Source organism: Myxine glutinosa, chromosome 8 (assembly GCF_964187855.1).
Source record: "Myxine glutinosa chromosome 8, kmMyxGlut1.1, whole genome shotgun sequence".
Lineage (NCBI taxonomy): Eukaryota > Metazoa > Chordata > Myxini > Myxiniformes > Myxinidae > Myxine > Myxine glutinosa.
The window spans coordinates 165,894,041-165,919,705 of record NC_136268.1 but is presented as its reverse complement, the minus strand read 5'-3'; the positions used below and the strand labels follow the sequence as shown (position 1 = coordinate 165,919,705).

Sequence of the window (25,665 nt, the reverse complement as noted above, 5' to 3'; positions counted from 1 at the left end):
TCTCCAACATCAACTCATCCTGGGAATTCTTTCAAAGCAAACTGCTCTCTCTCTCATGCACAGATTTATCCCATCTCGTCTTCAGTTGTCATACAGTTCCTCCCGTCCATAGTACACGGAATCTTGTGGTGAATCAGTTGCGCTGAAACAACTTGCCTTTGCCTCTTGGAAGGCAAATCCAACTGAAGGCAATCTCCGTTCCTTTCACAAAGCTCGGAACAAGTGTGTGTCTACCCTCAGGAGAGCAAGGAAACAATATCTCTCCACTCTCAAGAATGAACTCTCAAACGTGTCTCCTTCCGCCAAATCCTGGTGGCGTCTGGTCAAATCTGTTTCTGGTGTTTGTTCCCCTTCCATCCCCTCCCTTACCTCAAATGGCTACACAGCTGACACCACACGTGAAAAACCTGAATGCCTCAACTCTGTGTTTGCCACAAAATCTTGTGTACCAAACTCATCTCTCTCTCTGTTCCCACCGTACCCAGTCATACCCAGATGCTCCTGGACTCTGTGTCCTTCTCTCCTGACAAGGTGGAGAAGTTTCAGTCAAACCTCAACTCTGATTCTGCAACTGGACCAGACGGCATCAGCCCACGGGTCCTAAAATCCTGCTCTGCCACTCTATCTCACCCTCTCTTTGTTCTCCTCACCCTCTCTTTTGCTCAAAGTCATCTGCCATCATCTTGCAAATCAGCGAACATTTCCGCTTTAAACAAAAAATGTGCAAAAACAGATCCTTGCAACTACAGACCAATCAGCCAGCTCCCAATAATCAGCAAGGACATGGAATCCATCATCGCTTCTGATATTAAATCATTCCTCTTCTCCAATGGCTTGATCTCGGATCATCAATTTGGATTCAGACAAGGCGACTCTACTCTGGACATGTTGCTTCTGCTGTCTCAACAATGGATGGAGGTCCTCAATGCCAAACAGGAAATCAGAGTTGTCTCCCTTGACATATCACGTGCCTTCGATACGGTCTGGTACCCCGCCCTGCTCACTGGTCTCCTCTTATGGTATCCATGGTAACCTTTCAGAATCATTGGTATCTCCTGCGATGATCTGATTCCGAGGGACTTTCTCTCGCTCACCGCAGGCAGGTTCGTGGTCTTTCTGTCTTCCACCGACTCCTCTCCGGCCTTGCTCCCCCTGCTCTGTCTGTGCTCTGTCCCCCAAATATTCCTACAGGTCGCACAAGATCTGCCTGCAACCATCTTATGGTTAAACTGCCAAAATCAAGACTCTCTGCTCACCTTCACTTTTCATTCCTCTTTTCTCCCGCCTCTGGAACAAACTCCCTCACTCTCTTCAATTCCACTCCTCCCTCCAGGTATTTAAAACAGCTGTTCACCACCATCTCTTATCTTCCCCCATCCAAAACCTTGATCTTTGCACCCTAATGAACAGACGGTCTCTGCCGCTGTGAAAACGGATCTTGTTTGGAGTACCGTCCCTGCTGTTGTTGTTTTGTATGCAACCTGTGGCTACTGGTTGCATCATTTTCTGGAAGCACTTATTGTTCCCAGTAAGCTCATACACATTTTATCAAGCTCGGAAGGATTACAGGCTGATTCAATCCACCTGGTGTTATTTCAACGGCATGACAGGGGCTCGAAGACCGTAAGATCTTTAGGCAGCCATCTTAACCACTAAGCCAACACCTGGCTCAACGTTCCAGGTTAAAACACCTGTTTTACATTATTTCCCGATGAGTAATTCAGTTATTGCTCACTCAGTGATGCCTACCCATACTATCAGCGATGGTCGACTGTTGGGATCATGACCCACTCAAATCCCAACAACATAGCCTATTCTATCCGATGCCTTTGCAGTCGATATAATTTCATGGGTATCGGCATCGTGATCATGTTACTTTCGGCCATGGCCCATTGACCGAGCATGATACAAATAGACTGCAGTGTCATTTGTTATGTCTGCCTGATTTTCCTTTACACCTGATTGGGTCTGCAAATATCATACATGCAACATGACCTTCCAATGTAATATGGTACATGCACACCAGATTACTTTCAGCAACAATTGCATGAGCTCCGTGTTTAGGAGTCCGTTAACTGCACACACTTCACTTCTGAATAAATATGCGGTGTACACTTCAGACAACATCTGTATATTTGTGATTCGGTTTTAGATTTTTGCAATGTGAAGTCCAACATCCTTAGTTATTTTATGCACAGGTCCAGAAACGTATTATTGAGGATCAAGTTATTCTTGTGCTAGTGGAACACTTTTCTTTTACCATATTTTAAAATGAGGAATTAAGACAAATTATAAACAAACTACGAATGAATGGGGAATTCTTCACTTTACATCCTTGCATGAAAACAGACATACACGATGACGCAGCAAGTTGATTTGACCAGCCGATCTAGTCCAGTGGAGGGTCGAGACCTTCGTCAACACGGTCCATTCTGTTTTACTCAATGCAATTTGAGACCGTGGAACTCCGGTGAATTTTTAAATTTAAACTTTTCATCTGATCTTTGGTCTCTCTCTCCTTCTTTCAGGGCCTCCTCTAGTTTTCCAGTTTGGATTTCTTGTCGTGCACCAGTTGTTCATTCTTATTGCTACAAGTCTGGCCCAGTTGCGACAGCAATTACAACTTAAGTAAATTTCCCAGATATTTTGTGGCTGTAGCCATGTCTTACTTTTGCATGTCTGTGATTGGCTGTAATACTCACACCTCACAAGTGGTTTCTTTTTATAATTTGTCAATGGTGTTCTTAATCCAGTGTGTTATTTGCAGTAAACAATGCGATGAGCAGGAAAATGTTACATCATAAGATCAATCTGAGGAACAGAGGAATAACATGCAAAGAAATGGGCCTAGGTGAATGAATGCACTGACATTGTGCAATTAAATAATAATAATAATAATAATTATTATTATTATTATTATTATTATCTTACAAGGAACTTGATGCAGGAGGAGTAGGCCATAGTAGTAGAGGACCCACAAGCCAGCACAATGGTTACTAACCGATGTTTGTTTGTGCGTGCTCTATTCCTCGTTAAGTGATGAGCATCGAGCAAGGAAGCAGCACGGACCATTATTCAAGTCTTTGGTATGACCTGGATGGGGTTCGGGCCGTGGACCTCTGAGACTCACATCAGCTGCTCCAACCATTGCGCCACCGACATAAGAGCTTTATTAACTTTGCTATTTGCAGCAATAGATTAGCTGATATTTTGTAGTTTTGGGTCACAGACCTCAGGGGTCTTTACTTGATGATAATGCCTGGATTTGTCTCTCTACTCTCAAGTAGAGAGACATCTGGTGTATAATCTAGCAGCACCTTGATTACTTTGTTTGTTTGCCAAGTTGGAGCTCACCATTATGGTATTTAGATAGTAATCAGTTCTATAGTTGTTGTTAGGGTTAGGGTTAGGGTTAGGGTTAGGGTTAGGGTTGTTAGGGGGTGTTTTGTAAAAAAAAAAAAAAAAAAGGAATAACATGCTATTCAAAAGATGTTATGAAACATGGTCAATCACTGTGTATTGTAGAGAAGAAATATTTGGCCTAATAAAGAAATACTTTACTTAGAAATAAATTTAGAAACTTTAACTAAAATTTAGAAATACTTTAACTTAAGAAATAAAACTTAACTTGTTAAAGTCGATTAAAAAAGGTGTGGGACATTTAATAATGGTGGATTAATGTTCAGGAACTAACTAAACATGAAATATTTAGACCAAATAACAAGTTGTTTTATGGAGAGCAAGTGGCTGAAGGCCTAGAGGTACGGATACTCGCCTCTAGGTGAACCCCGTGTTTCACAGGCAGGTGAATCATCAATGTGTGCTGTCCCTCGGATTTACGTTAAACGGATGTCCATCTGCCAGCATTCGTTGGTGGACATTAAATATCCTTGGATGTCCTTCGTGAGTCGGCGAGTTATCGCTGACATCATGAACAAAGGACAAATTCCTGCCCTAACCACCAGAGGGCATCACGTCAGTGGCACAGGCGTACCCGCAGCATTGTGCGTCGTACAAACGAAGAAGATGGAGGTCAATGAACACACATCACGAGGAAATAACATATAGACAACCAGAACAGCACTCGGTAGAGAGCATACCCCCACCGGGTGAACAGTTTACGTTTGTATCCCACTGATAGGCCAGATCTGGATTCGGATCTGAACAAAATCGAATCGCTTGTTCTTGCTACCTTACCCAACTCATTCACCTTGTTTTGTCATAAGTCATCCACAACTTTTTGACATATCGTGCGATACATCGTTTTGGCCCTTTTCAATCAATGGTGAAGAATCACTTAAAAGTTTAAAACAACTCTCGTATCCGGCCGGATCCGAATTCGGATCTTCACCACAATTGAATCAACTCTTCCTTGTCACACACCCAAACTCTCCACCAAGTTTCGTACGAATCTGTCCACAACTTTATGAGATATCCTTTTCACATGGAGAACAGACAGGTGGACAGGGGTGAAAACATAACCTCCATCCACCTTCAGTGTGGTGCAGGTAAACATGGTCAGGATATGTTTATTAAATTTTACCTGGATATCACACAGATGCAGAATGTGTATCTCAAGTGGTGTGTAATTTGTACAAGAACAAGATGATGTAAATTTAAAAGGAAAGACACATTAAGGCCTGTTGTCCTGATAGCATTGCCTTGCATACCTACCGTTAGCTCTTTGATGAGTCCAGACTCTGTGAAAATGTTTGATTTGCATTTTAAAGGTGAAAGCAGCATGTTCATGGCAGGAGAAACGTTGGCACGACCCTGGGTCCTCAATAGTGGGCAATACATTGCGCGTCCCATCACATTGCATAAACCAGTGAGTGAGAATGAGCGAATGTATGGAAATGAGTTATGTATGGGATAAGAAAACCAAGGTAGTGCCGGACAAAAACACAATCGCGTTTCTCTATTATTAATCAAAATGGTCAATGATATGCATGAGAATGAACAAAATGCAAGCTGCCGTGACTAAGCGTCCGCTGGAAAATTCCCTTAACAAATTCCCGGGGGATTTCACACTGAGTATCTTGCTGATGCTGAAGCTGCTGCTACTGCTGCTGTTGATGCTATTGCTGATGCTGATGCTGCTCCTATTGCTGCTGATGCTGTTGCTGATGCTGATGCTGCTTCTATTGCTGTTGCTGCTGATGCTGTTGCTATTGCTATTGCTGATGCCGATACTGATGCCGATGCTGCTGCTGATGCCGATGCTGCTGCTGCTCGTCATAGAAATGGAGAAATTATCATTTCTGATTTTTTGAGAAACCAGGTCCAAAGCATTTCGTAAGACATCATGAAACCAGGATACCGACTGTTCAGTGAATAATCTCCTTGGAATGTGTGATTTACATAATCCTTTAAAAATTCGGTTAACGGTTAATCGTCCATGTCATTTTTTCATTCGACCAAAGTCGGTTTATAATCGTCTTTTTATGTTCGTCGGTTTATGATCGAGCAACAATTTGTTTAAATTGGTGTTATATTTTAAACATTAATCGGCCATTGTACTGTGTTTTTGGCTCTGATTCGACCTGATCATACGTGCACAGAGAGGAGTGACATCATGTTTTTTACTCTGTCTGACTGCCTGGCAATCCAAAAAATTTAAAATCATCATTACACACAGGTGTTGGGCTAGCCCTGGTGTTGGGCCTGGTGTTGGGTATCCCTGGTGTTGGGCTAGCGGCTAGGGTTGGGCTAGCGGCTAGGGTGCCGGCTTTAGGATCCTAGGATCCTGGGTTCGAATCTCGGTCGATCGCCGAATTAATGCCAAGGGGGTTGACTCAGCCTGTCATACCTTCCGAGGTCGGCTAATTGAGTACCAGTTCACTGGTAATTCCCTGTTTGTCGTTGAAGGCGGCAAAAAGGGTTGGCGTCAGGAAGGGCATCCGGCCGTAAAACATTGCTTCAAAAAAAGGGGACCAAAAAACAACAACTACCACGGTCCCCGAAAAGGCCAACCCCCGCAATGGCCTCTAAACGGTGGTTTTTTATTACACACAGGAAACTTCGTGTTTATAAGGATGTGGTAATGGACACAAACTTGACTATTGTAGAACACAAATCGCCTTCATAATACTTCCAAAAGCATGCTTTATATCATAATACCAGTACCCGACTGCAAAGCCGCAATGGGCCGGCGAGGCCAAAGCCTCTTGCCACTATTTTACCCATCACTATGGCATCAGTAATTAGGTAGTTGGTAGTAGGTAGGTGTAGTAGGTACCGTACCTAGCTCAAAATGACACCATTTGCATTCTGGATGAGATTAAAATTTATAAAATTTCCTTCTTGATTAATTCGGTGAATTCCGTCTCAACTTCGGATATTTCCGGCAGTGAAAAACTACTCCCTACGGCCGCGAGATTTCTAAAAAATAATTCTTCGTCAATTTTAGAATATTTGACGCCGTTTTCAGCGTCCAAACTCCTATTGAACTTTTTAACAATTTTTTATGCATACTTCCGCATCTGCAAGATGGCGGCCTCCATGGAGCGATTTAGTGCGTCAAAGCTTCGAAATTCTCAAAGGATTCAGCAAAATCTGGCTTTTCAACATAATACGTACGCGTTCATTCACAACACCGGCTTCGCCGGCTATAATATGAGAGGCTGTGGCAAGTGTGAGGAAGAGGATGCCGCTATATGGCTATGTATGCACGCTGCCGATGGACGATGTGTTCGATGGTGGTCAACAAAGCCTCCATCTCCTAAACTGTGACTCAAAGTCATCTCATTACAGTGTATGAGGATGATGTATATAAGATGGCTTCAGTTGCGATAAACTTCCGGATTTTCTAACTATCTTCAATATAATTATTTTATTAAAATTTAATTATTAGACTTGAAACCTGCGTGGGGTAGGTCTGGGATGTGTTTAGTTACCAAGCAGCTTGCTAGCGCTTGCCAAGCCTGCCGTTCCTTATCTATGGTTTTGAATGGAGCCCTTGCTTGAGTGATTAAGCCACTTGGCGAGCACTCTACAAAAAACCTGGTAACTGAAAACACACACCCATGGTGTTGGCTTAACGGTCAAGATGGCTGGCTTGAGATCTTAGGGTTTTGAGTACGAGCCCCTTTTGTGACGTTAAATAACACCAGGTGGTTTGACTCAACCCGTCATCCTTCTGAGATCAGCAAAATGAGTACCAGATAACTGGAAACAGGGGCACTGCATCAGTGGCACAGCCACGCTCCCAGCAATGATGCAACCAGCAGCCACAGGCTGACGCAAAATGATAATGCTGTGCGGGGTATCATGTTCTACGAACTCTCCAGTTTTGGATGTTTTAGTTCTTGATATTTGTTGATCATTATTGTCAAAACCAACTTAGTCCTGGTAATAATAAACTTGAATGGGTAAAGTTATACAAATGATGAATTTCACGTGGATTGATGTACAATATATTACCTACCGATATAGTGAGGAGTTGCTTTATCTTCATAAAGGTAGATGTGCCTGGCTCCTGCTGGTATGTCAAACATCCGTAGCAATCCTGAAACATTGAAAACTTATTGAAAAGATAACGGACAGCACAGCAATTCACATCGTTTACAATGTCACTGAAGAACACTCACTGGTAAAAATGGGTACACAACTATAATGCATCCCCAACAACATTTACAGGAAGTATTACAGGAAGTAACAAACAGATTTATGTTAATTGCAGAGTGAATATTTTTTGGATATACAGAGTGTAGGGTTGTGGAAGAGCTAGAACACAGGAAATAACAGAACAGAACATAAAATAATGAACACAGTGGAAAGTGGGAAACACACCATCAGAGTGAAAGGGATAAAACAGAGAGACACTTGGAGGAGGAATGGGCACGGAGAGGAATGAGAGCATGGGGAGGGGAACAGAGGGGGGAACAAGCTGCATGCAAACTGAAACACAACAATGAAGGGCTGAAAGAAGAAGAAGGAAAAAACATGAATGGCAAGCAATTGAACACATAAATGGAAAGGAGGGTTGACAAAGAGGGGTGGCTTTGGACAGGGTTAATGAGGAAACAAAACATCATGAGTACGAATGGGAACAAGATGGTATTCATAGAATACTTATCCTGCGGTCAACTTGATACGAGCAAGCTCTTCTGTTTTTGAAGGGTTTTTTTATTTGATACAATATGGCTGCCAGATTATGTGAGCAATTACATCCTAAATATGTATTTCCTAATATAATTGTTGCGTAGATCACGCTCAAGAAATTTCAAACTGACCAGGCTAAGCGTTGTCCCTGTCGAATTATGACGTAATAATTAAGGCACCAATGGCATCATCGTAAACAACACTTATTCCGCATGCGAAGTTCTTTACAATGAACCACGTTTCAATTTTTTCCATGGAGTGCTTTCATAGATATGGAGATGCAAAGTTTTTTGCTTTTCAAGATGGCGCCTGTACCATGTGACCTATGACGTCATAATTATAATTGAAATATTCGACAGGAGGAGGCGCTCCTATGGTGAAAGTTTCATGCCCATTGGACCAACAGTTGCAGAGAAAAAAAATTCAGACTGATCGCATGAAGCGTTGTACTTGTCAAATTATGTTATTATGACGTCATAATGAAGGCACCAATGACATCATCATCAACATATCTTATTCCCCATGGGGAGTTCTTGACAATGAGCCATGATTCAATTTTTTCCATTCAGTGGTTTCGGAGATATAGATGTGAAACATTTTTCCAAGATGGCGTCCATACCACATGACCTATGACGTCGTAATTATGAATAATTAAAATTCTACAGGTGAAGGTGCTCCTACGGTAAAATTTGATGTCAATCAGACCAACGCTTGCCAATAAAATGGATTTTAAAACTGCAGACATGCACATACACACGGACGCACGTACGCCACATGCTTTTCGCTTCGTGAGCGCAGGGTAATGACCTTAGGAGAAGAAGTCGTGGATGGAAGAACGACATTGAATAGACTGAGGATGTTGGTTCCACAGGAGGGAGAAAAGAGGAACAAATGAGTGAAGGTGAGCAGTGAACCTGGATTTTGGAAGAGAGTACCTGAAGTAGCTTGCTGATTTTAATAAGGATCTCCAATCACTGTCACTACCTTCTCTTTTTCTTTTCTGTTTTGTATACAGAATCGAGGCTCGTGAAAGAGCTGACATTTATTTCACAAACAAATCAACCAGACAAACAAAATATATAAAAAGAGGGAGCAGAAGATAAGATGGGGGAGAGAAGGTGAAGCACACAAACACAACATTTGAGAGCAGGGAGATGTGTGGGGGGGAGAGGGCTTGGGGGGAGGAGGCGTGGGAAGGGGGGGGGGGGAGGGAGAAGTATAAAACACAAGGACACCAAGGACTTCCAGGACAGAAGTTGGTATTTCAAAAAAGTGGATTTGGGGTGAAATTAGCGGGGGTAGAAAAGATCAAGGTTTTGGATGGGGGAAGATAAGAGATGGTGGTGAACAGCTGTTTTAAAGACCTGGAGGGTGGAGTGGGATTGAAGAGAGTGAGGGAGTTTGTTCCAGAGGCGGGAGAAAAGAGGAATGAAGGAGTGAAGGTGAGCAGAGAGTCTTGATTTTGGCAGTTTAACCATAAGAGGGTTGCAGGCAGATCTTGTGCGACCTGTAGGAATATTTGGGGGACAGAGCCCAGAGAGAGCTGGGTGGGGGGGGGGGGGGCAGGGCCAGAGAGGAGTCGGTAGAAGACGGAAAGACCACCAACCTGCCTGCGGTGAGTGAGTGAAAGGCCCTTGGAGTTAGCTTCATCGCGAGAGATTCCAATGATTCTGAACGCTTTGGTTTCAACAGCTTGAAGACGGGCTAGGTGTGAGGCAGGAGCACCAGCCCAGAGGGGAGAGCAGTATTCCATTGAGCTGCAGATGAAAGCCTTGTATGTGGTGAGGAGCTCAGGTATGCCAAGGAAGGACTTCGCACGACGGAGGATGCCCAGTCGGCGACTGGCTTTGGAGGCCAGATTGGAAATGTGGTTTTCCCATTGACCTGCTTTGACCTGCTTTAGAGTACCTGAAGTAGCCTAATGATATTAATGGGCATCTCCAATCACTGTTACTACCCTCTTTAACCTGCTGTAAAGTACCAGTAGTAGCCTTGTGATATCAATAGGGATCTCCAATCACTGTTACTACCCTCTTTGACTTGCTGTAAAATACCTGAAGTAGCCTTGCGATATCAATATGGATCTCCAATCACTGTTACTACCCTCTTTGACCTGCTTTAGAGTACTTGTAGTGGCCTGGTGATATTAATATCGATCTCCATTCACTGTTACTACCCTCTTTGACTTGCAATAAAGTACCTGTAGTAGCCTTGTGATATCAATAGGGATCTCCAATCACTGTTACTACCCTCTTTGACCTGCTGTAAAGTACCTGAAGTAGCCTTGTGATATCAATTGGGATCTCCAATCACTGTTACTACCCTCTTTGACCTGCTTTAGAGTACTTGTAGTGGCCTGGTGATATTAATATGGATCTCCATTCACTGTTACTACCCTCTTTGACCTGCTGTAAAGTACCTGCAGCAGCCTTGTGATATTAATAGGGACCTCCATTCACTGTTACTACCCTCTTTGACCTGCTGTAAAGTACCTGTAGTAGCCTGGTGATATCAATAGGGATCTCCATTCACTGTTACTACCCTCTTTGACCTGCTGTAAAGTACCTGCAGTAGCCTGGTGATATTAATATGGATCTCCATTCACTGTTACTACCCTCTTTGACCTGCTGTAAAGTACCTGAAGTAGTCTTGTGATATCAATAGGGATCTCCAATTACTGTTACTTCCCTCTTTGACCTGCTGTAAAGTACCTGTAGTAGCCTGGTGATATCAATAGGGATCTCCATTCACTGTTACTACCCTCTTTGACCTGCTGTAAAGTACCTGCAGTAGCCTTGTGATATCAATAGGGATCTCCATTCACTGTCACTACCCTCTGTGACCTGCTGTAAAGTACCTGTAGTAGCCTGGTGATATCAATAGGGATCTCCATTCACTGTTACTACCCTCTCTGACCTGCTGTAAAGTACCTGCAGTAGCCTGCTGATTTTAATATGGATCTCCAATCACTGTTACTACCCTCTTTGACCTGCTGTAAAGTACCTGCAGTAGCCTTGTGATATCAATAGGGATCTCCATTCACTGTTACTTCCCTCTTTGACTTGCTGTAAAGTACCTGCAGTAGCCTGCTGATATCAATAGGGATCTCCATTCACTGTTACTACCCTCTTTGACCTGCTGTAAAGTACCTGCAGTAGCCTGGTGATATCAATAGGGATCTCCATTCACTGTTACTACCCTCTTTGACCTGCTGTAAAGTACCTGCAGTAGACTGCTGATTTTAATATGGAAGCCAAAGCAAATTTAAGTGCCGTCCATAAGCCATCTTGCCACATGGAGTCAAATGCTTTTTCAAAGTCTATATGACAGCAATATACATACTTGTTCATTTCCAGGTATTTTTCTGTTATGCATTAGGTTTGCAGGATGGCCTAGAGGTAGGCACACACACCAAGAGGTAGGCCCATGGTTTAAATCTAGATCCAACTGCAAACTGTCGTCTCGGGGTTTTGGGTGCAGGGCGAGGCATCGATGTGTGTGCAATCCCTCAGATGGATGTTAAATTTATGTTTTTTAATGTAGAAAAATGTATTGTTAAAACCACTCACTTTTTATGTCAGATTGTGGACTTCGTGCTAGTTTGATAATAGTGCACTTTTTCAAATGTGGTGCCCCTTTTCCCAGCTTTGTGCCTTTTTAGCTCAACTGGGCTTTGGTCCGGTGAGCTCATGCGATTGAGCAGTGTATGTGGATCAGTAAGTCAGTCAGTCAGTCAGTCAGTCAGTTAGTCAGTGAGTGAATTAGTCTGTAAACACTTCAGTCATTATTGCTTGAACCAAACCACGATTTTGATGAAACTAGGCCACAAGCTGTATATATGATGCCTAATGAAGGTGTACTGACTGCATCAAAATCTGCACCCATTAAGGGGGCTACAGGGGGTGAGGGAGGGGTTGTGGGTCTAAGGGGGTTTGTGGAGGGTTTCAGTGACTTGCTCCTGATCCAGTTGAGCTTCAGGACCCGCAGTCCTATTTTTTTTTACAACCTGTTTGCCCCTTACTTCCTTTTTTTTACATTGTGTTTTTTTAACTTTGTGCGGCGAAGAACTACATTTTTGTATTTTATTCTGAATCTTTTCTATAACTACAACTAATAGTTTTATTTGTAAACTAGTAGGGGTACCTGATAGTGCCTGTTGCTGTTCTAATCCTCTTGGCATTTTGAGGAAATCAAATTTTGTTGTTTTTCTATTTTATGTGGGGGCCTAAAACAGTTCCCTACACCTATTAAATAATGGGGCCAGGAATCATTTAATATTCCCATTTACATAGCCACAAATGCTTAGATACTATAGAGCAATTAAAAAAAATTAATAATTTTTTTCAAAATGTTCAAAAACGTTTTTTCCCCCTAAAAAAACTCTCCAGCACTCACTGTTGACCTTGTTCATTTCATTTCCAGGTATTTTTCTATTATTTGTCTTAGTGTGAATATAATTGATCAATAGTTGATCTTCCTGGGTGAAATCCAGCTTGCGCTTCATCAAGTATTTCTTCTAATTTCTTCGTCATTGTTGTTTGAATAATAGTTGTTAAGATTTTCCCTGCGTGACTGAGCAAGCTGATGCCTCTGACGATCTCACAGTTTAACTTGTCCTTCTTTTTGCATACGGGAGTAATGATGGCTTTACCGCAGTCGTGTGCAAATACTTCACTCTTCCAGACAAACTTGCACAAATGGTAGATTGTGTCAATCCTTCAGTCAGCATCTTTATAGCATTGAAACCTCTTCTCGAAGAATTTCTGGTTCCTCATCTGTGCTCAGCATTTGTGGGATGTTATTTATCATCTCTTCATTTGCAAAGTTTTGTTTATTGTGCAAGTCCTCATAGTTTTCCTTCCAGCGGTTTTTAACATCCTGCACGTCTGTCAGTGCTTCCCCTTCCTTACTCTTTACTGTTTGCATTCTGGTTCTTGACTCGGTGATGATTTTCTTGATGGTCAAGTACACCTCCTTAGTCTTGGTAGTTATTGGCACACAAGTATTTTAGCCACTCGTCTTTACATCCTTTGACTTTCCATTTTATATCTCTTGTAAGGAAGTGAGTGGTACCTTGACCGCATGTTAGGGTTTGTATTTTTTCCACATTTTGCTCTGGAGCGTTATTCACTTAGTCGTATGAATTATTTGCTAATCCAAGTTTTTGTTTTTAAACTTTCTTCTTCCCCAGAATTTATTTTGATGTGTCATTAAAAGCAGTCTCGATACCTTCCCATACTTGGTCAACATCAGTATTTTCCTCATTGAGCAGAGGAGCAAATCTACCTCCAATTTCAATTTCGTAGTTTCTTCTTGTTATTTGAGGGGCAAGTTTGAAAATGTCATACCACTTTGGGTAGTTTGGTTTAGGTTTAAATTTAAATTTAATATTTGCGAGCACTAATTGGTGATCGGATCCTATATCTGCACTTGGGAGACTTCATGAAATTGTGATACATCTCTTCCATTGATTTTTAATCATAATGTGGTCAATTTTATTGCGAGTCCTTTGATCAGGTGATTCCCAAGTGCATTGTCTATTGAATTATTTTTTTTTTGCATAAACATAGTGTTGGTTATACACAAGTTGCTTGCAGCACAGAAAGTAAGTAATTTGTCCCCTTTGACATTGTTATTACCACAACCATATTTCCCTATAACTCCTGTACAATTTGAGTCGTCACTGCCAACCTTGGCATTTAGATCTCCCGTGATGATTAATATGTCCTTTTTCAGGACTTTGTTAATATCACTTTGCAGTGAGTCATAAAATTCATCCACATTTCTTCCAGGTCTGTCGAGTTGGGAGCATACACCTGGATGATGGTAATTTCTCCATTTTGCATTTGGAATATTGCCGATATCCGTCTTGGAGAAACAGTGTTATTTCCCAGGAATGATTTCTGTGCATGTTTGTTGAGGATCAGTGCAACTCCAGCTCTATGTAATGATACATTTCCTGAACACAGAATCTTATGGCCATCTATGAATAATTCACCATCATCTTTCCAGTGTGTTTCAGCAATTCCAGGTATTTCCCATTTGAATTTCTGCATCTGATTTAGTAGTATTTCAAGGTTTCCTTGCTGATGATGTCCTAACATTCCATGTGCCAATTCCTATATTGGTTTTGGTCATTAGTAGCACCCTTATATCCTGAGGCATAGTAGCAGCTTCAGCCCTTCAATTTGGGTATCCTGGTTGAGTTCCTCCATTTTGATTTGGAGCTGGACCGTCGTGTTGCTTTATGCTCTGTAGGCCTCTTGGATGAGTTGGCAGGTTTGCAGAAGCGGAGGCACCAACCCTGGTCATCATCATGGATCATGGTTCCGTCATCATCATGGTTCAGTTTCACTCATAGTTAGCGAGGCAATTTAGACTTTCCTCTCCTGATCACCCTGATCCGTTCGTCACCAAATGAATAATTCAAGTCAGCTGGTTTACAGCTCCACCTCGAGAAGGTGGATCAGGACGTTTTACCCATAATCACACAGGTCGGTCGCTCCTTCCACTTCTTACAAAGGTGTACCAGGGGCGGTCTTCTCCATAATCAAATTATGAGAAGAGTTACAGGGTTTTTTTGGGGCCAGCAAGTATGGAAGATAACAACGAGAAAATCAAAGTTTGAGTTAGGAGTAATACAGTAAAATCTTACCTAATTTCATTGGTGTCTTTGTCACTGTTCCTTTGACTGTACGGCAGTGAGAATTGTCTCCTCCACATATTCCACACTTGTCTTCTGTTTTGTTTGAACCAAACTCCATGTCACATCCCACCTTCTGCAAATGAGGAAGACATAACATTTGGTATTAGGTATGGCTGGACATTAGAAAAAAAAATCAAACGTTAGACATATGCACACTCACATTTGAGCTGTCTGGGTTTGACTCTCGACCCAGCTAAAAACTGTCATCCTGGTGTTTCACAGGCAGCGTGATTCATCAGTGTGTCAGTGTGTCCACCATCCGATTAAGCTGGTGGATCCATCTGACAGCGATGGTCGTTGGTGCACGTTAAATATCCTAAGGTGTCTTCCATGAGTATTAGGCCAGTTATCACTGGCAGCCAGAATAAATTACTAATTCCTGCCATCTTCAGTCGAATGTCAGGACCGGTCTGAGTTTATGGAGGACCTGGACCAAAAACGTCCCCTACAAATAATTTGGGAATAATTGGGTCCATTAAAAAATTAGTAGTAAACTCCTGTTCACTAATACAGGCAAATTAACTTTAAATCATGTGATATATCCCAGGTTAATAAAATAAACGTTAAATTACTCTTTCATTGAAAAGTTTCTGCTAAAGATAAGTCAGCATAAAAGAAAGCAACAAAATAGAAACTGCTTTTCTTTCCAGTGGGCTATTTGCAGGACAGTATTCTCTCAAGAATAATCCATAGCCATCCTATCATATAATCGTAATGGTATTTGATATGTGTAGCAGACAATAATAAAAGTCTCACCATGCATTGTCCACGAACACACAAGCTGAACAGGTCCAAGTAGGAGCACATGGTCCCATCATGTAGCACCTGGTTCATATGTCGAACTTCACCAGTCTCTTGTGAGCGACATGTGAGCTCACAATTCTTGGAAGCTTTGGAATATTACAAAATTGACAAGGAGTCACACCCATTTACTGAAAAGTCGAACTGAGAAAAGCCTCCATCTCACTCACACAGTTACAGGATTTGGTGAAATGGACAATGAAGCAACACTTCAGATTTTACAAAAATAAATCAAACTATGAGAAATTGTGATTCAACTCTAAAAGCACTCAAATACACAGTTGTCAACTGGGAGAAGTGAAATTAATGCTAAAGTTGAGTTAATATTTTCAAGTTGTTAAAAGGTAACCCAAACACAATTTTTTCCCCTGAAAACCATTGAAAATAATAAATCATTGGCCAATCTGAAAGCAAAATGTTTTTGAATTTTTTTTTTTTTGCCAATCACAGTGTCGAAAAAAGCCCTTGTTTGTTGATTTTAGATTTCGCCAGTGACGTCACATTATGAACCCACCCTCATCCTAACAACAACTTACGTAGAGAAACAGTACATTCTGAGCTCGGATTCCAATACTGATTCCTCTATCATTAGCAACTCTGAGGGTTCTCAGCATGGTGAAACTGATCAGTGGGAGTGTGAAGGAGCTATTGGAGACAAGATTCGTGATAGAAACACTTTCGGAGGAATTGTAAATCCATATCGGTTCGAACCTTGCGTGAGCGATTCAGATTAAGACGATGTTTTTGAAGAGGAAGATGGCGGTGTTATGTTCGTATTGCATATGAAAACTCAGGTCGAATTTTCACAACAAATTGGTAAGTTTTTTTTTTCCATTCAATTGACGGTTTACCAAGGACAAGAATACAAGACCCGTCGCTTCACTGACGGTATTATCAATCTTTGAGGAATTGCAAAAAACCAACAGATTTTGCTAATGGGAAAAATAAAATTAGGCGGCGTACCTCTACACACAGCGTAAAATTAGGTGGTTTAGCCTGGTGTTGGCTTAGCGGTTAGGGTGCTGGTTTGGGATACTAGGATCCTGGGTTCGAATTCCAGTCAATCGTTCAATTAACGCCAGATGGTTTGACTCAGCCTGTCATCATTCCGAGGTCGGGAAATTGAGCACCAGCTTGCTGGGATGAATGAGCCATTCAGGTATCCTGCGTCAGAGTGGAGACCAGTCCAGGATTGTGCCCAATAACCAAGGAAACTGCTTCGGCAGCCATATGCATTGTCACGGTGCAAAAAGGAATGGTCATCGTCATCATTAAAATTAAGCGGTGTATATAGGTCTGCTATACATTCAGGAAGCGAGGCGATTCTTTATATGATATTGATCACGGCCTTTTTATATGCTGAATTGTAAATAATACACAGCAAAACATCGAGAGTAAGATCAAAATAAAAATGAAAAAAATCACTCATAGAGCAACACTTGGCAAAACAGAACAAAGTAGAATGGCACTCAGTAGAGAATCCTTTTGACCTCAAAAATAATTTGTGTGTAGAATTCAGTGACCTGATATGCAAATCGTCTTCAAAGTTTAAGTTAATCGGATGAATATTGACAATTTTAGAAATTTGGCCTATGGTGACCTCAAAAATAGTTGGTGGTTAGTTTCAGTAAGTTGATATGCAAATCCTATTCAGATTTCAAGTCAATCGGATGAAAATTGAGGATTTTAGATATTAGAAAAAAGTGGTTAACCTTTGGCCTATGTTGACCTTTTGACCCATGTTGATCTCAAAAATAGTTGGTGCTTGAATTCAGTTGGCTGATATGAAAATCCCATTCAAATTCCAAGTCAATCGGATGAAAATTGGGGATTTTAGAAATTTGAAATAATTGTTGACCCGTGGTCTATGTTGACCTTTTCGCCTATGCTGATCTCAAAAGTAGTTGGTGGTTGAATTCAGTTAGCTGATGTGTAAATCCCATTCAAATTTTAAGTAAATCGGATGAAAATTGAGGATTTTAGAAATTTGAAATTGTTGTTGACCTTTGGCTTAAGTTGACTTTTTAGCCGATGCTGATCTCAAAAATAGTTGGTGATTGAATTCATTTAGCTGACATGAAAATCCTATTCAAATTTCAAGTCAATCGGATGAAAATTGAGGATTTTAGAAATTTGAAAAAAGTGGTTGACCTTTGGCCTATGTTGACCTTTTGACCTCAAAAATATATAGGATTTTGTCGGACCACAAACTCTACCATTTGGTGAAGTTTCGTGAAGATTTTAAAATTGTGACCTGTAGGCAAGTATAAGTGAGCGGACAGACAAACAAACACACACAAACCGGAGTGATCAACATACTTGCAAATGTTTTTTTTTTTTTGGCCAAGTAATAACAAACGCAACCGACCAATATACTTGAAAAATCTTCGATTTCGCAAGAAATAAAAATAGACATTTTATCCTGATGCTTTTTGAAAAAAAACGGGGGGATATTGTAATTGGCCCCGTGTGTCTGTCACGCTATCTCCTCTTAAACGAATGAGCAGAAATTCATCAAACTCGGTAGTTATGATCACCACAGGGCACAAAGGTGCAAGAGCAGTATCAGTTTGGCCCCGCCCCCTGGTCCAGGGTCAAAAGATCAAATAACAAAACAATGCAATTAGACACATTTTAAAAACATTTCCAATGAAACTTTACGTATGAAATCAACATTGGAGGACGCATGAAATATGTGCTGATTTTTTTGGATTTGACCTCCGGTTCGTGCCGCAGGGGGTGGGGCTTGGGGTCACGGAGGTCAAAGCAGAATTTTTTAAATCAAAATTTAATATTGGGTCATACCTGGTGGAACTTTTTGCCATCTTTCAACCTTGTGCTTGATGGGAAGCGTGGGCTTTGCGATGATGAGGCATCGACTTCGTTCGAGTTAGATATAGGAAGAGGAAACTTGGATCAAACATGCCTGTGCATCCATTTTACCATAGTAAAAGGATCAATGTCTGGGAGGAGGATCAATGCCTCGTTAGGGGGAGCACCTTTCAGCAAAGTGAAGTGAGTGAATAAGAGCAATTCATTTCAGGCTTCGATAGTGAAAACTAGGTTTTCGTCTTGCACGTGTGAAGACGAATTGGTTTATAATGTCCTGAACATTATCACAATCTTACTATAATTCACCAAATATCCGTCTGTCCGTTCGAAGGTACCGCAAAAACGGCTGAACCGATCGCAACGATATTTTAGGTGGGTAATCCTGGGACCCCTGGGAGTAAAATAGGCTATATTGTTTTTCCAATTTTTCCAATTTTCCAATTTTCCCAAACACTATGGAATAATATTTACCGATATGAAGTGATGTGGCTTTTATTGAAATTCTACAAATACTGTTTCGATTTTGATGAGAATTACGAACCTGCCGCGAATGCGGAAGTGGACAGATTACGGCAATGCGCGGGTTTGATAATATCCCAATACAACCGTCATTCAATCGTAATATTAAATCGTTAAATGTTAATCGTGTTAATCATTTTGTTAAAATATCAAATGATGATTGGAATTGAATGAATGCAATTACGATTTTGAATTCGTAATTGTATTCACCCAACCATACGGAACTTCACATCAGGATTTAAATATTTGTTTATGTCACGAATGTTGTTAAAAGTTTATTTTTTATATCAATGCTATTTAATTTGTGATTGGAGTTATGCTGTTTGGAATGAAAAAAGAGATATCGAGTTCAAGTGAATGACGAAATGCCGTGATGGTTTCTACTTTCTAAACGAGAATTCGTGGATTGCCATATGCAGATTCGCCATTGACTGGGTATGGAACAAACGTACCCGTTTGTTTGCCAACGGGTACGTTTTTCATGGAAGTCCTTCACAAACTTGCTGTCTATGTCTGATGTGCGACTGAAGGTACTACAGGAATGTGGAATTTATTGTTTTCATGCTTTAGCATTAGCCGTTTATGCATTGTCTGTTTGCTTCTGGCCTCACACCCGTGCGTAGCACGGGTACCTCACTAGTGTACTAAATGGAATACTTTTGACAGGTGTAAAAACCACGCTTATGCCAAAGCAAATAAGCTGCAGGTTCCACCTTCGGCCACACGTTTGAAGAGGAACCAGGGAATACAATATGGAGCAGAATGACTTCAGATTGTAACCTGGTTTTCAATTTTTACTTTGATTTTTGTTTTGTCTTTTTTTGATGTGTTTAGGTGAATATTATGGCTGGATATTATTACATCCTGTTGAAACACCTCACTGCTGCATTGCAAGGTTCATTAAAAACACCGAGAATGTCAATTTCTGTGTCCCTCGGGGAAAGAGTGCGGTTTCGAGATTTACCATCAGGGTGTTCGTATGGCAACCAATGATGCCATTTGTTGTTATAGATTTGCGAGTCGTAGCTTCTGCACTGTGATCCACGGAAATCCTCGTTTGGAAAACATGGGTCTTTGTTACAGAGACGGAATTCCTCTGGTAAGTCTAGGCAACTAGATCCACCGAATGGCAATCTGTGAGAAAGATAACAAAGGCCTTTATGATAACACATGATATATTTGTTTGTTACTACTTATAGTAATAATAATAATAACAACAATAATGATAGTAATATTAAAACTCAGCACCAAGAATTGGCTCATTTGGCCTCTTACGCCTGTCACCTCCTCATCTCATTTACCAAAGTTACATAATCAAACTATTTATTGAAACATCAAGGTTCACCTGGTCATTGCATTGGTCCAAAAATGGATTATTTTGCTACTTTCCAATTTTTATTTACTGAAGTGGAAAGAGTTAGGATACTCACTTTAACATCCCTTCTTAAAGACAAGGAATGCACTACCCGATGCATCACTCTATTGAAGGAATGGCATTGACCCTTTTGATAGTGGGATCACTCCTTGAAGGAATGACATTGATCCTTTTGATAGTGGGATCACTCCTTGAAGGAATGGCATTGACCCTTTTGATAGTGGGATCACTCCTTGAAGGAATGACATTGATCCTTTTGATAGTGGGATCACTCCTTGAAGGAATGACATTGATCCTTTTGATAGTGGGATCACTCCTTGAAGGAATGGCATTGACCCTTTTGATAGTGGAATCACTCCTTGAAGGAATGGCATTGACCCTTTTGATAGTGGGATCACTCCTTGAAGGAATGGCATTGACCCTTTTGATAGTGGGATCACTCCTTGAAGGAATGGCATTGACCCTTTTGAGAGTGGGATCACTCCTTGAAGGAATGGCATTGACCCTTTTGATAGTGGAATCACTCCTTGAAGGAATGGCATTGACCCTTTTGATAGTGGGATCACTCCTTGAAGGAATGGCATTGACCCTTTTGATAGTGGGATCACTCCTTGAAGGAATGGCATTGACCCTTTTGAGAGTGGGATCACTCCTTGAAGGAATGGCATTGACCCTTTTGATAGTGGGATCACTCCTTGAAGGAATGGCATTGACCCTTTTGAGAGTGGGATCACTCCTTGAAGGAATGGCATTGACCCTTTTGATAGTGGGATCACTCCTTGAAGGAATGGCATTGACCCTTTTGAGAGTGGGATCACTCCTTGAAGGAATGGCATTGACCCTTTTGATAGTGGAATCACTCCTTGAAGGAATGGCATTGACCCTTTTGAGAGTGGGATCACTCCTTGAAGGAATGGCATTGACCCTTTTGATAGTGGAATCACTCCTTGAAGGAATGGCATTGACCCTTTTGATAGTGGGATCACTCCTTGAAGGAATGGCATTGACCCTTTTGATAGTGGGATCACTCCTTGAAGGAATGGCATTGACCCTTTTGAGAGTGGGATCACTCCTTGAAGGAATGGCATTGACCCTTTTGATAGTGGAATCACTCCTTGAAGGAATGGCATTGACCCTTTTGATAGTGGGATCACTCCTTGAAGGAATGGCATTGACCCTTTTGATAGTGGGATCACTCCTTGAAGGAATGGCATTGACCCTTTTGAGAGTGGGATCACTCCTTGAAGGAATGGCATTGACCCTTTTGATAGTGGGATGAATGGCATTGACCCACAATCCTGTCTTTGAGCTTTGCAGGCAGTTCCTTTGACCTCATGGCTTGGTTTTTGCTCTGATATGCATCGTCAGCTGTGAGACCTTATATGGACAGGTGTGTGTCTTTCCAAATCATGTCCAATCAATTGAATTTACCACAGGTGGACTCCAATCAAGGTGTAGAAACATCTCAAAGATGATCAAGAGAAATGGGAGGCACCTGAGATAAATTTCAAGTGTCATAGCAAAGGGTCTGAATACTTATGTCAATGTGATATTTCAGTTTGTTTGTTTTTTAAATAAATTTGCAAAAATTTCTAAAATCCTGTTTTCTCTTTGTCATTATGCGGTATTGAGTGTAGATTGATGAGGGAAAAAATGAATTTAAATGATTTCAGCATAAGGCTGCAACATAGCAAAATGTGAAAAAAGTGAAGGGGTCTGAATACTTTCTGAATGCACTGTACATAATTATAGTACGAGCTTTACCAATGTATAGGCTTACAATACAGCAAGATGTTTGTTAATATTGTTCAGTTATAATTGGACAAGTGCTTTGAGGCATATTTGGTGAATATTTAGACATAAAAGTTTCAGGTATGTAATAAAAGGTACACACGCAGGGCTGAGGCACCGGCGAGACCTCGATTTGACTCCCCCTCCGCAGGATCGTGAACAGCCTGAAAAGGAGCTCCAGCCTCCCCAGGTTCCATCCAGGCTGCCCATGTGCTCTTGACTCTTCCATAGACAATGGCCCTTAAAACACCACTGTGCACACGCACACGCACACGCACTCACAGCAGACATTTCACTTTGTCACCACAATGTGTACATTTGTTCTCTTTGATCTACACTACATCCTTCTCACTTATCCTCACCTTTCCAACACCACAATCGGTGCCATCTAGGGGTGGTCCCTTCTTAGTCTTGCAGAAGAACGCATTGTCTGGATGACTGCACCACAGCTGCTTGCACGGGTCTGATGTTCGAAACTATTGCAAAGTAAGACACATACACGTGTACAGTCTCCTCGGAAAGCATAAAGCAAAATATAAATGGAAATATTTTATTTTCAATTAGGTTTTTGTATGGAATTTCTTCAGGTAAGCATCAAAAGAGCACCAGCACACAAGTGTCTGAGTTGTCTTGTCTGAATGTATTTCCTGTAGTGATACTAGTATCACTACAGGAAATACCATAACAGCGTGGTGATAGTAAGAGCTTGGTAGGAGAGATAGTAAAGATGACACTGTTAAAAAGAGACTTGCAATTTGCACATTGACTCAGCATTGCATGTGTAGATGTGCACCTGTTCAAAACATACGAACACACCTGAATGTACAAAAATATAAACAGAAACATACCACGGAACACACACACAAAACACATCCACATTTTATATTGTACTACTATAGTTCAGTAATGCACCATCTCCATGTCCAGTAATGTCCAGATCATGGAAGGAAAGAGAGCACCCACTAACCACTGCATACCCTGGACTGAGGGTGATCCAGGGGTGTACTCCAGCCGGAGCGCACCGGGACGGAGCGGAGCGTGGTTTTGTAAAAAAAATGGTGACTTTTCATGAAAAATGGGATTCTGTTGTGTGTGCATGTGTGTATGTACATTATACATGTGTGTATATGTGTGCGCGTGTGTCTGTGTGTGTGTGTGTGTGTGTGTGTGTGTGTGTGTGTGTGTGTGTATATACATGTGTATGTGTATGTGTGTGTATACATTTGTGTATATATATATATATATATATATATATATATATATGTGTGTGTATGTGTATATATGTGTGTGTATATGTGTTTGTGTGTGTGTATACATGTGTGTTAAAATTGGCGTATCTTTTATTTATCATGGTAAAAGGTACATATTTCATTTATCACTCATTTTAGGGGAACTCAAATTATTATTGTCAGGTTAAAACTTGATGTGATAGTAGATCTGACGATGACGTCATGGTTGGGGGCCTTTTGGGTGGTTTGGGTCTTCGGGTATTTTGTGTCTTCAGCGTCTTTTGGGTCTTTGAGGGTATTTGGGTCTTCAGGGGTCTCGGTGGTCTTAAGGGTCTTTGGGGGCTTAAAGGGTTGTCAAAGGTCTGAGGGGTCTCAGCAGTCTAAACGTATAAATTAAGAGTTCACGGACTGTGTTTTGGGTGTTAATTTTATTTGAAGAACAAGACGTTTTGGTCGCATATAAACATACATAACCATATACGTTTGCTCTATTATAATAAGACAGGCGTGACTCGGCGCACTCTGCGCGCCTCACCACATGTCGTTTCAGAGGGATAGGCATCTTTGACCATTTCGGTGTCTTTTGGGACTTCAGGGTGTTTTGGGTCTTCAGGATATTTTGGATCCTCTGGGCCTTCAAGGGTATTTTGGGTCTTTGGGGTGTTTTGGATCTTCATGGTCTTTTGGATCTTCGGTATCTTCAGAGGCTCTTGGGTCATAAGGGACTTTTGGTTCCTCTGTGTCTTTAAGGGTCTTTGGGGTATTTTGGTTTTTCAGGGTATTTAAGGGTATTTTGGGTCTAAAGGGTCTTTAAGGGTCTTTGGGGTCTTTAGAGTGTTTTGGGTCTTCAGGGTGCTTTGGGTCTTCAGGGTCTTTTGGGTTTTCTGGGTCTTTTGGGTGTTTTGGGTCTTCGAGGTGTTTTGGGTCTTCAGGGTGTTTTGGGTCTTCGGGGTGTTGGGTCTTCGGGGTATTTTGGTTCTTCAGGGTCTTTTTTTTTTTTTTTTTTTTTTCTGTACATATAATCGAGGCTCGTGAAAGAGCTAACATTTATCACACAAACAATTCAAACAGACAAACAAACAAAGTATATAAAAAGGGGAGCGGTAGACAAGATGGGGAGAGAAGGGGAAGCACATAAACACAACATTTGAGAGCAGGGACATCGGGAATGTGTGGGAGGGAGAGGGCTTGGGGGGAGGCGGCGTGGGAATGGGGGGGGGGGGGGGTGGGAGAAGTATAAACACAAGGACACCAAGGACTTCCAGGAAAGAAGTTGGTATTTCAAAAAAGTGGATTTGGGGTGAAATTAGCGGGGGTAGAAAAGATCAAGGTTTTGGATGGGGGAAGATAAGAGATGGTGGTGAACAGCTGTTTTAAAGACCTGAAGGGAGGAGTGGGATTGAAGAGAGTGAGGGAGTTTGTTCCAGAGGTGGGAGAAAAGAGGAATGAAGGAGTGAAGGTGAGCAGAGAGTCTTGATTTTGGCAGTTTAACCATAAGAGGGTTGCAGGCAGATCTTGTGCGACCTGTAGGAATATTTGGGGGACAGAGCCCAGAGAGAGCTGGAGGAGCAAGGCCGGAGAGGAGTCGGTAGAAGACAGAAAGACCACCAACCTGCCTGCTGTGAGTGAGTGAGAGGCCCTTGGAGTTAGCTTCATCGCAGGAGATTCCAATGATTCTGAAAGCTTTGGTTTCAACAGCGTGAAGACGAGCTAGGTGTGAGGCAGGAGCACCAGCCCAGAGGGGAGAGCAGTATTCCATTGAGCTGCGGATGAAAGCCTTGTATGTGGTGAGGAGCTCAGGTGTGCCAAGGAAGGACTTATGGAATTACAGGAAATATTTTGGGTCTTTAAGGGTATTTTGGGTCTTCAGGGGTTTCGGTGGTCTCGGAACACAGCCGCAAAAACAAAAACATAGGGGCAATACCCCTGTCACTCACCTGGCAGAATAAACAGTATACTACACTGAACAAAGGTATTTTTAACCAATTTTAATGGTTGCTAGAAGACAGGGCAGCATGTAGAATCATACTAACATAATCATATGACTTTAAACAAACAAACAAACAAAACACCTATTTTGGGAGGCAACCTCCCCCACCCCCCACATTCATAGACTACCTGAGACCCATATTTTTTTAAATTCCGTGAATAAACTTTGGTACATCACGGATGGTGAAGATTATAAGGTTATGGTAAAGTTTAATCGAAATCGTGTGTGTCGCTTCAGAGGAAAAACGAAATACCTATTTTTGGGGGTGACCACCGCCCCTCCCCCCAACCACCTCTCCCCCCCCCCCCCGGTACACCGC

General features: G+C 41.6%; 1 protein-coding gene across 1 annotated transcript in view; it reads right to left on the bottom strand.

Moving 5' to 3' along the window:
- The window catches only part of LOC137433067 (A disintegrin and metalloproteinase with thrombospondin motifs 3), a 388,598-nt gene that overhangs the window by 102,870 nt on the left and 260,063 nt on the right, over window positions 1-25,665 (bottom strand). Inside the window, exons 11-16 of the mRNA XM_068125510.2 lie at window positions 22,490-22,603; window positions 22,231-22,379; window positions 19,926-20,095; window positions 15,566-15,699; window positions 14,759-14,882; window positions 7,427-7,507 (exon numbers count right to left, since the gene is read on the bottom strand). Of these exons, the coding sequence (XP_067981611.2) occupies window positions 7,427-7,507; window positions 14,759-14,882; window positions 15,566-15,699; window positions 19,926-20,095; window positions 22,231-22,379; window positions 22,490-22,603 (772 nt within the window). The remainder of the gene's footprint in view (window positions 1-7,426; window positions 7,508-14,758; window positions 14,883-15,565; window positions 15,700-19,925; window positions 20,096-22,230; window positions 22,380-22,489; window positions 22,604-25,665) is intronic.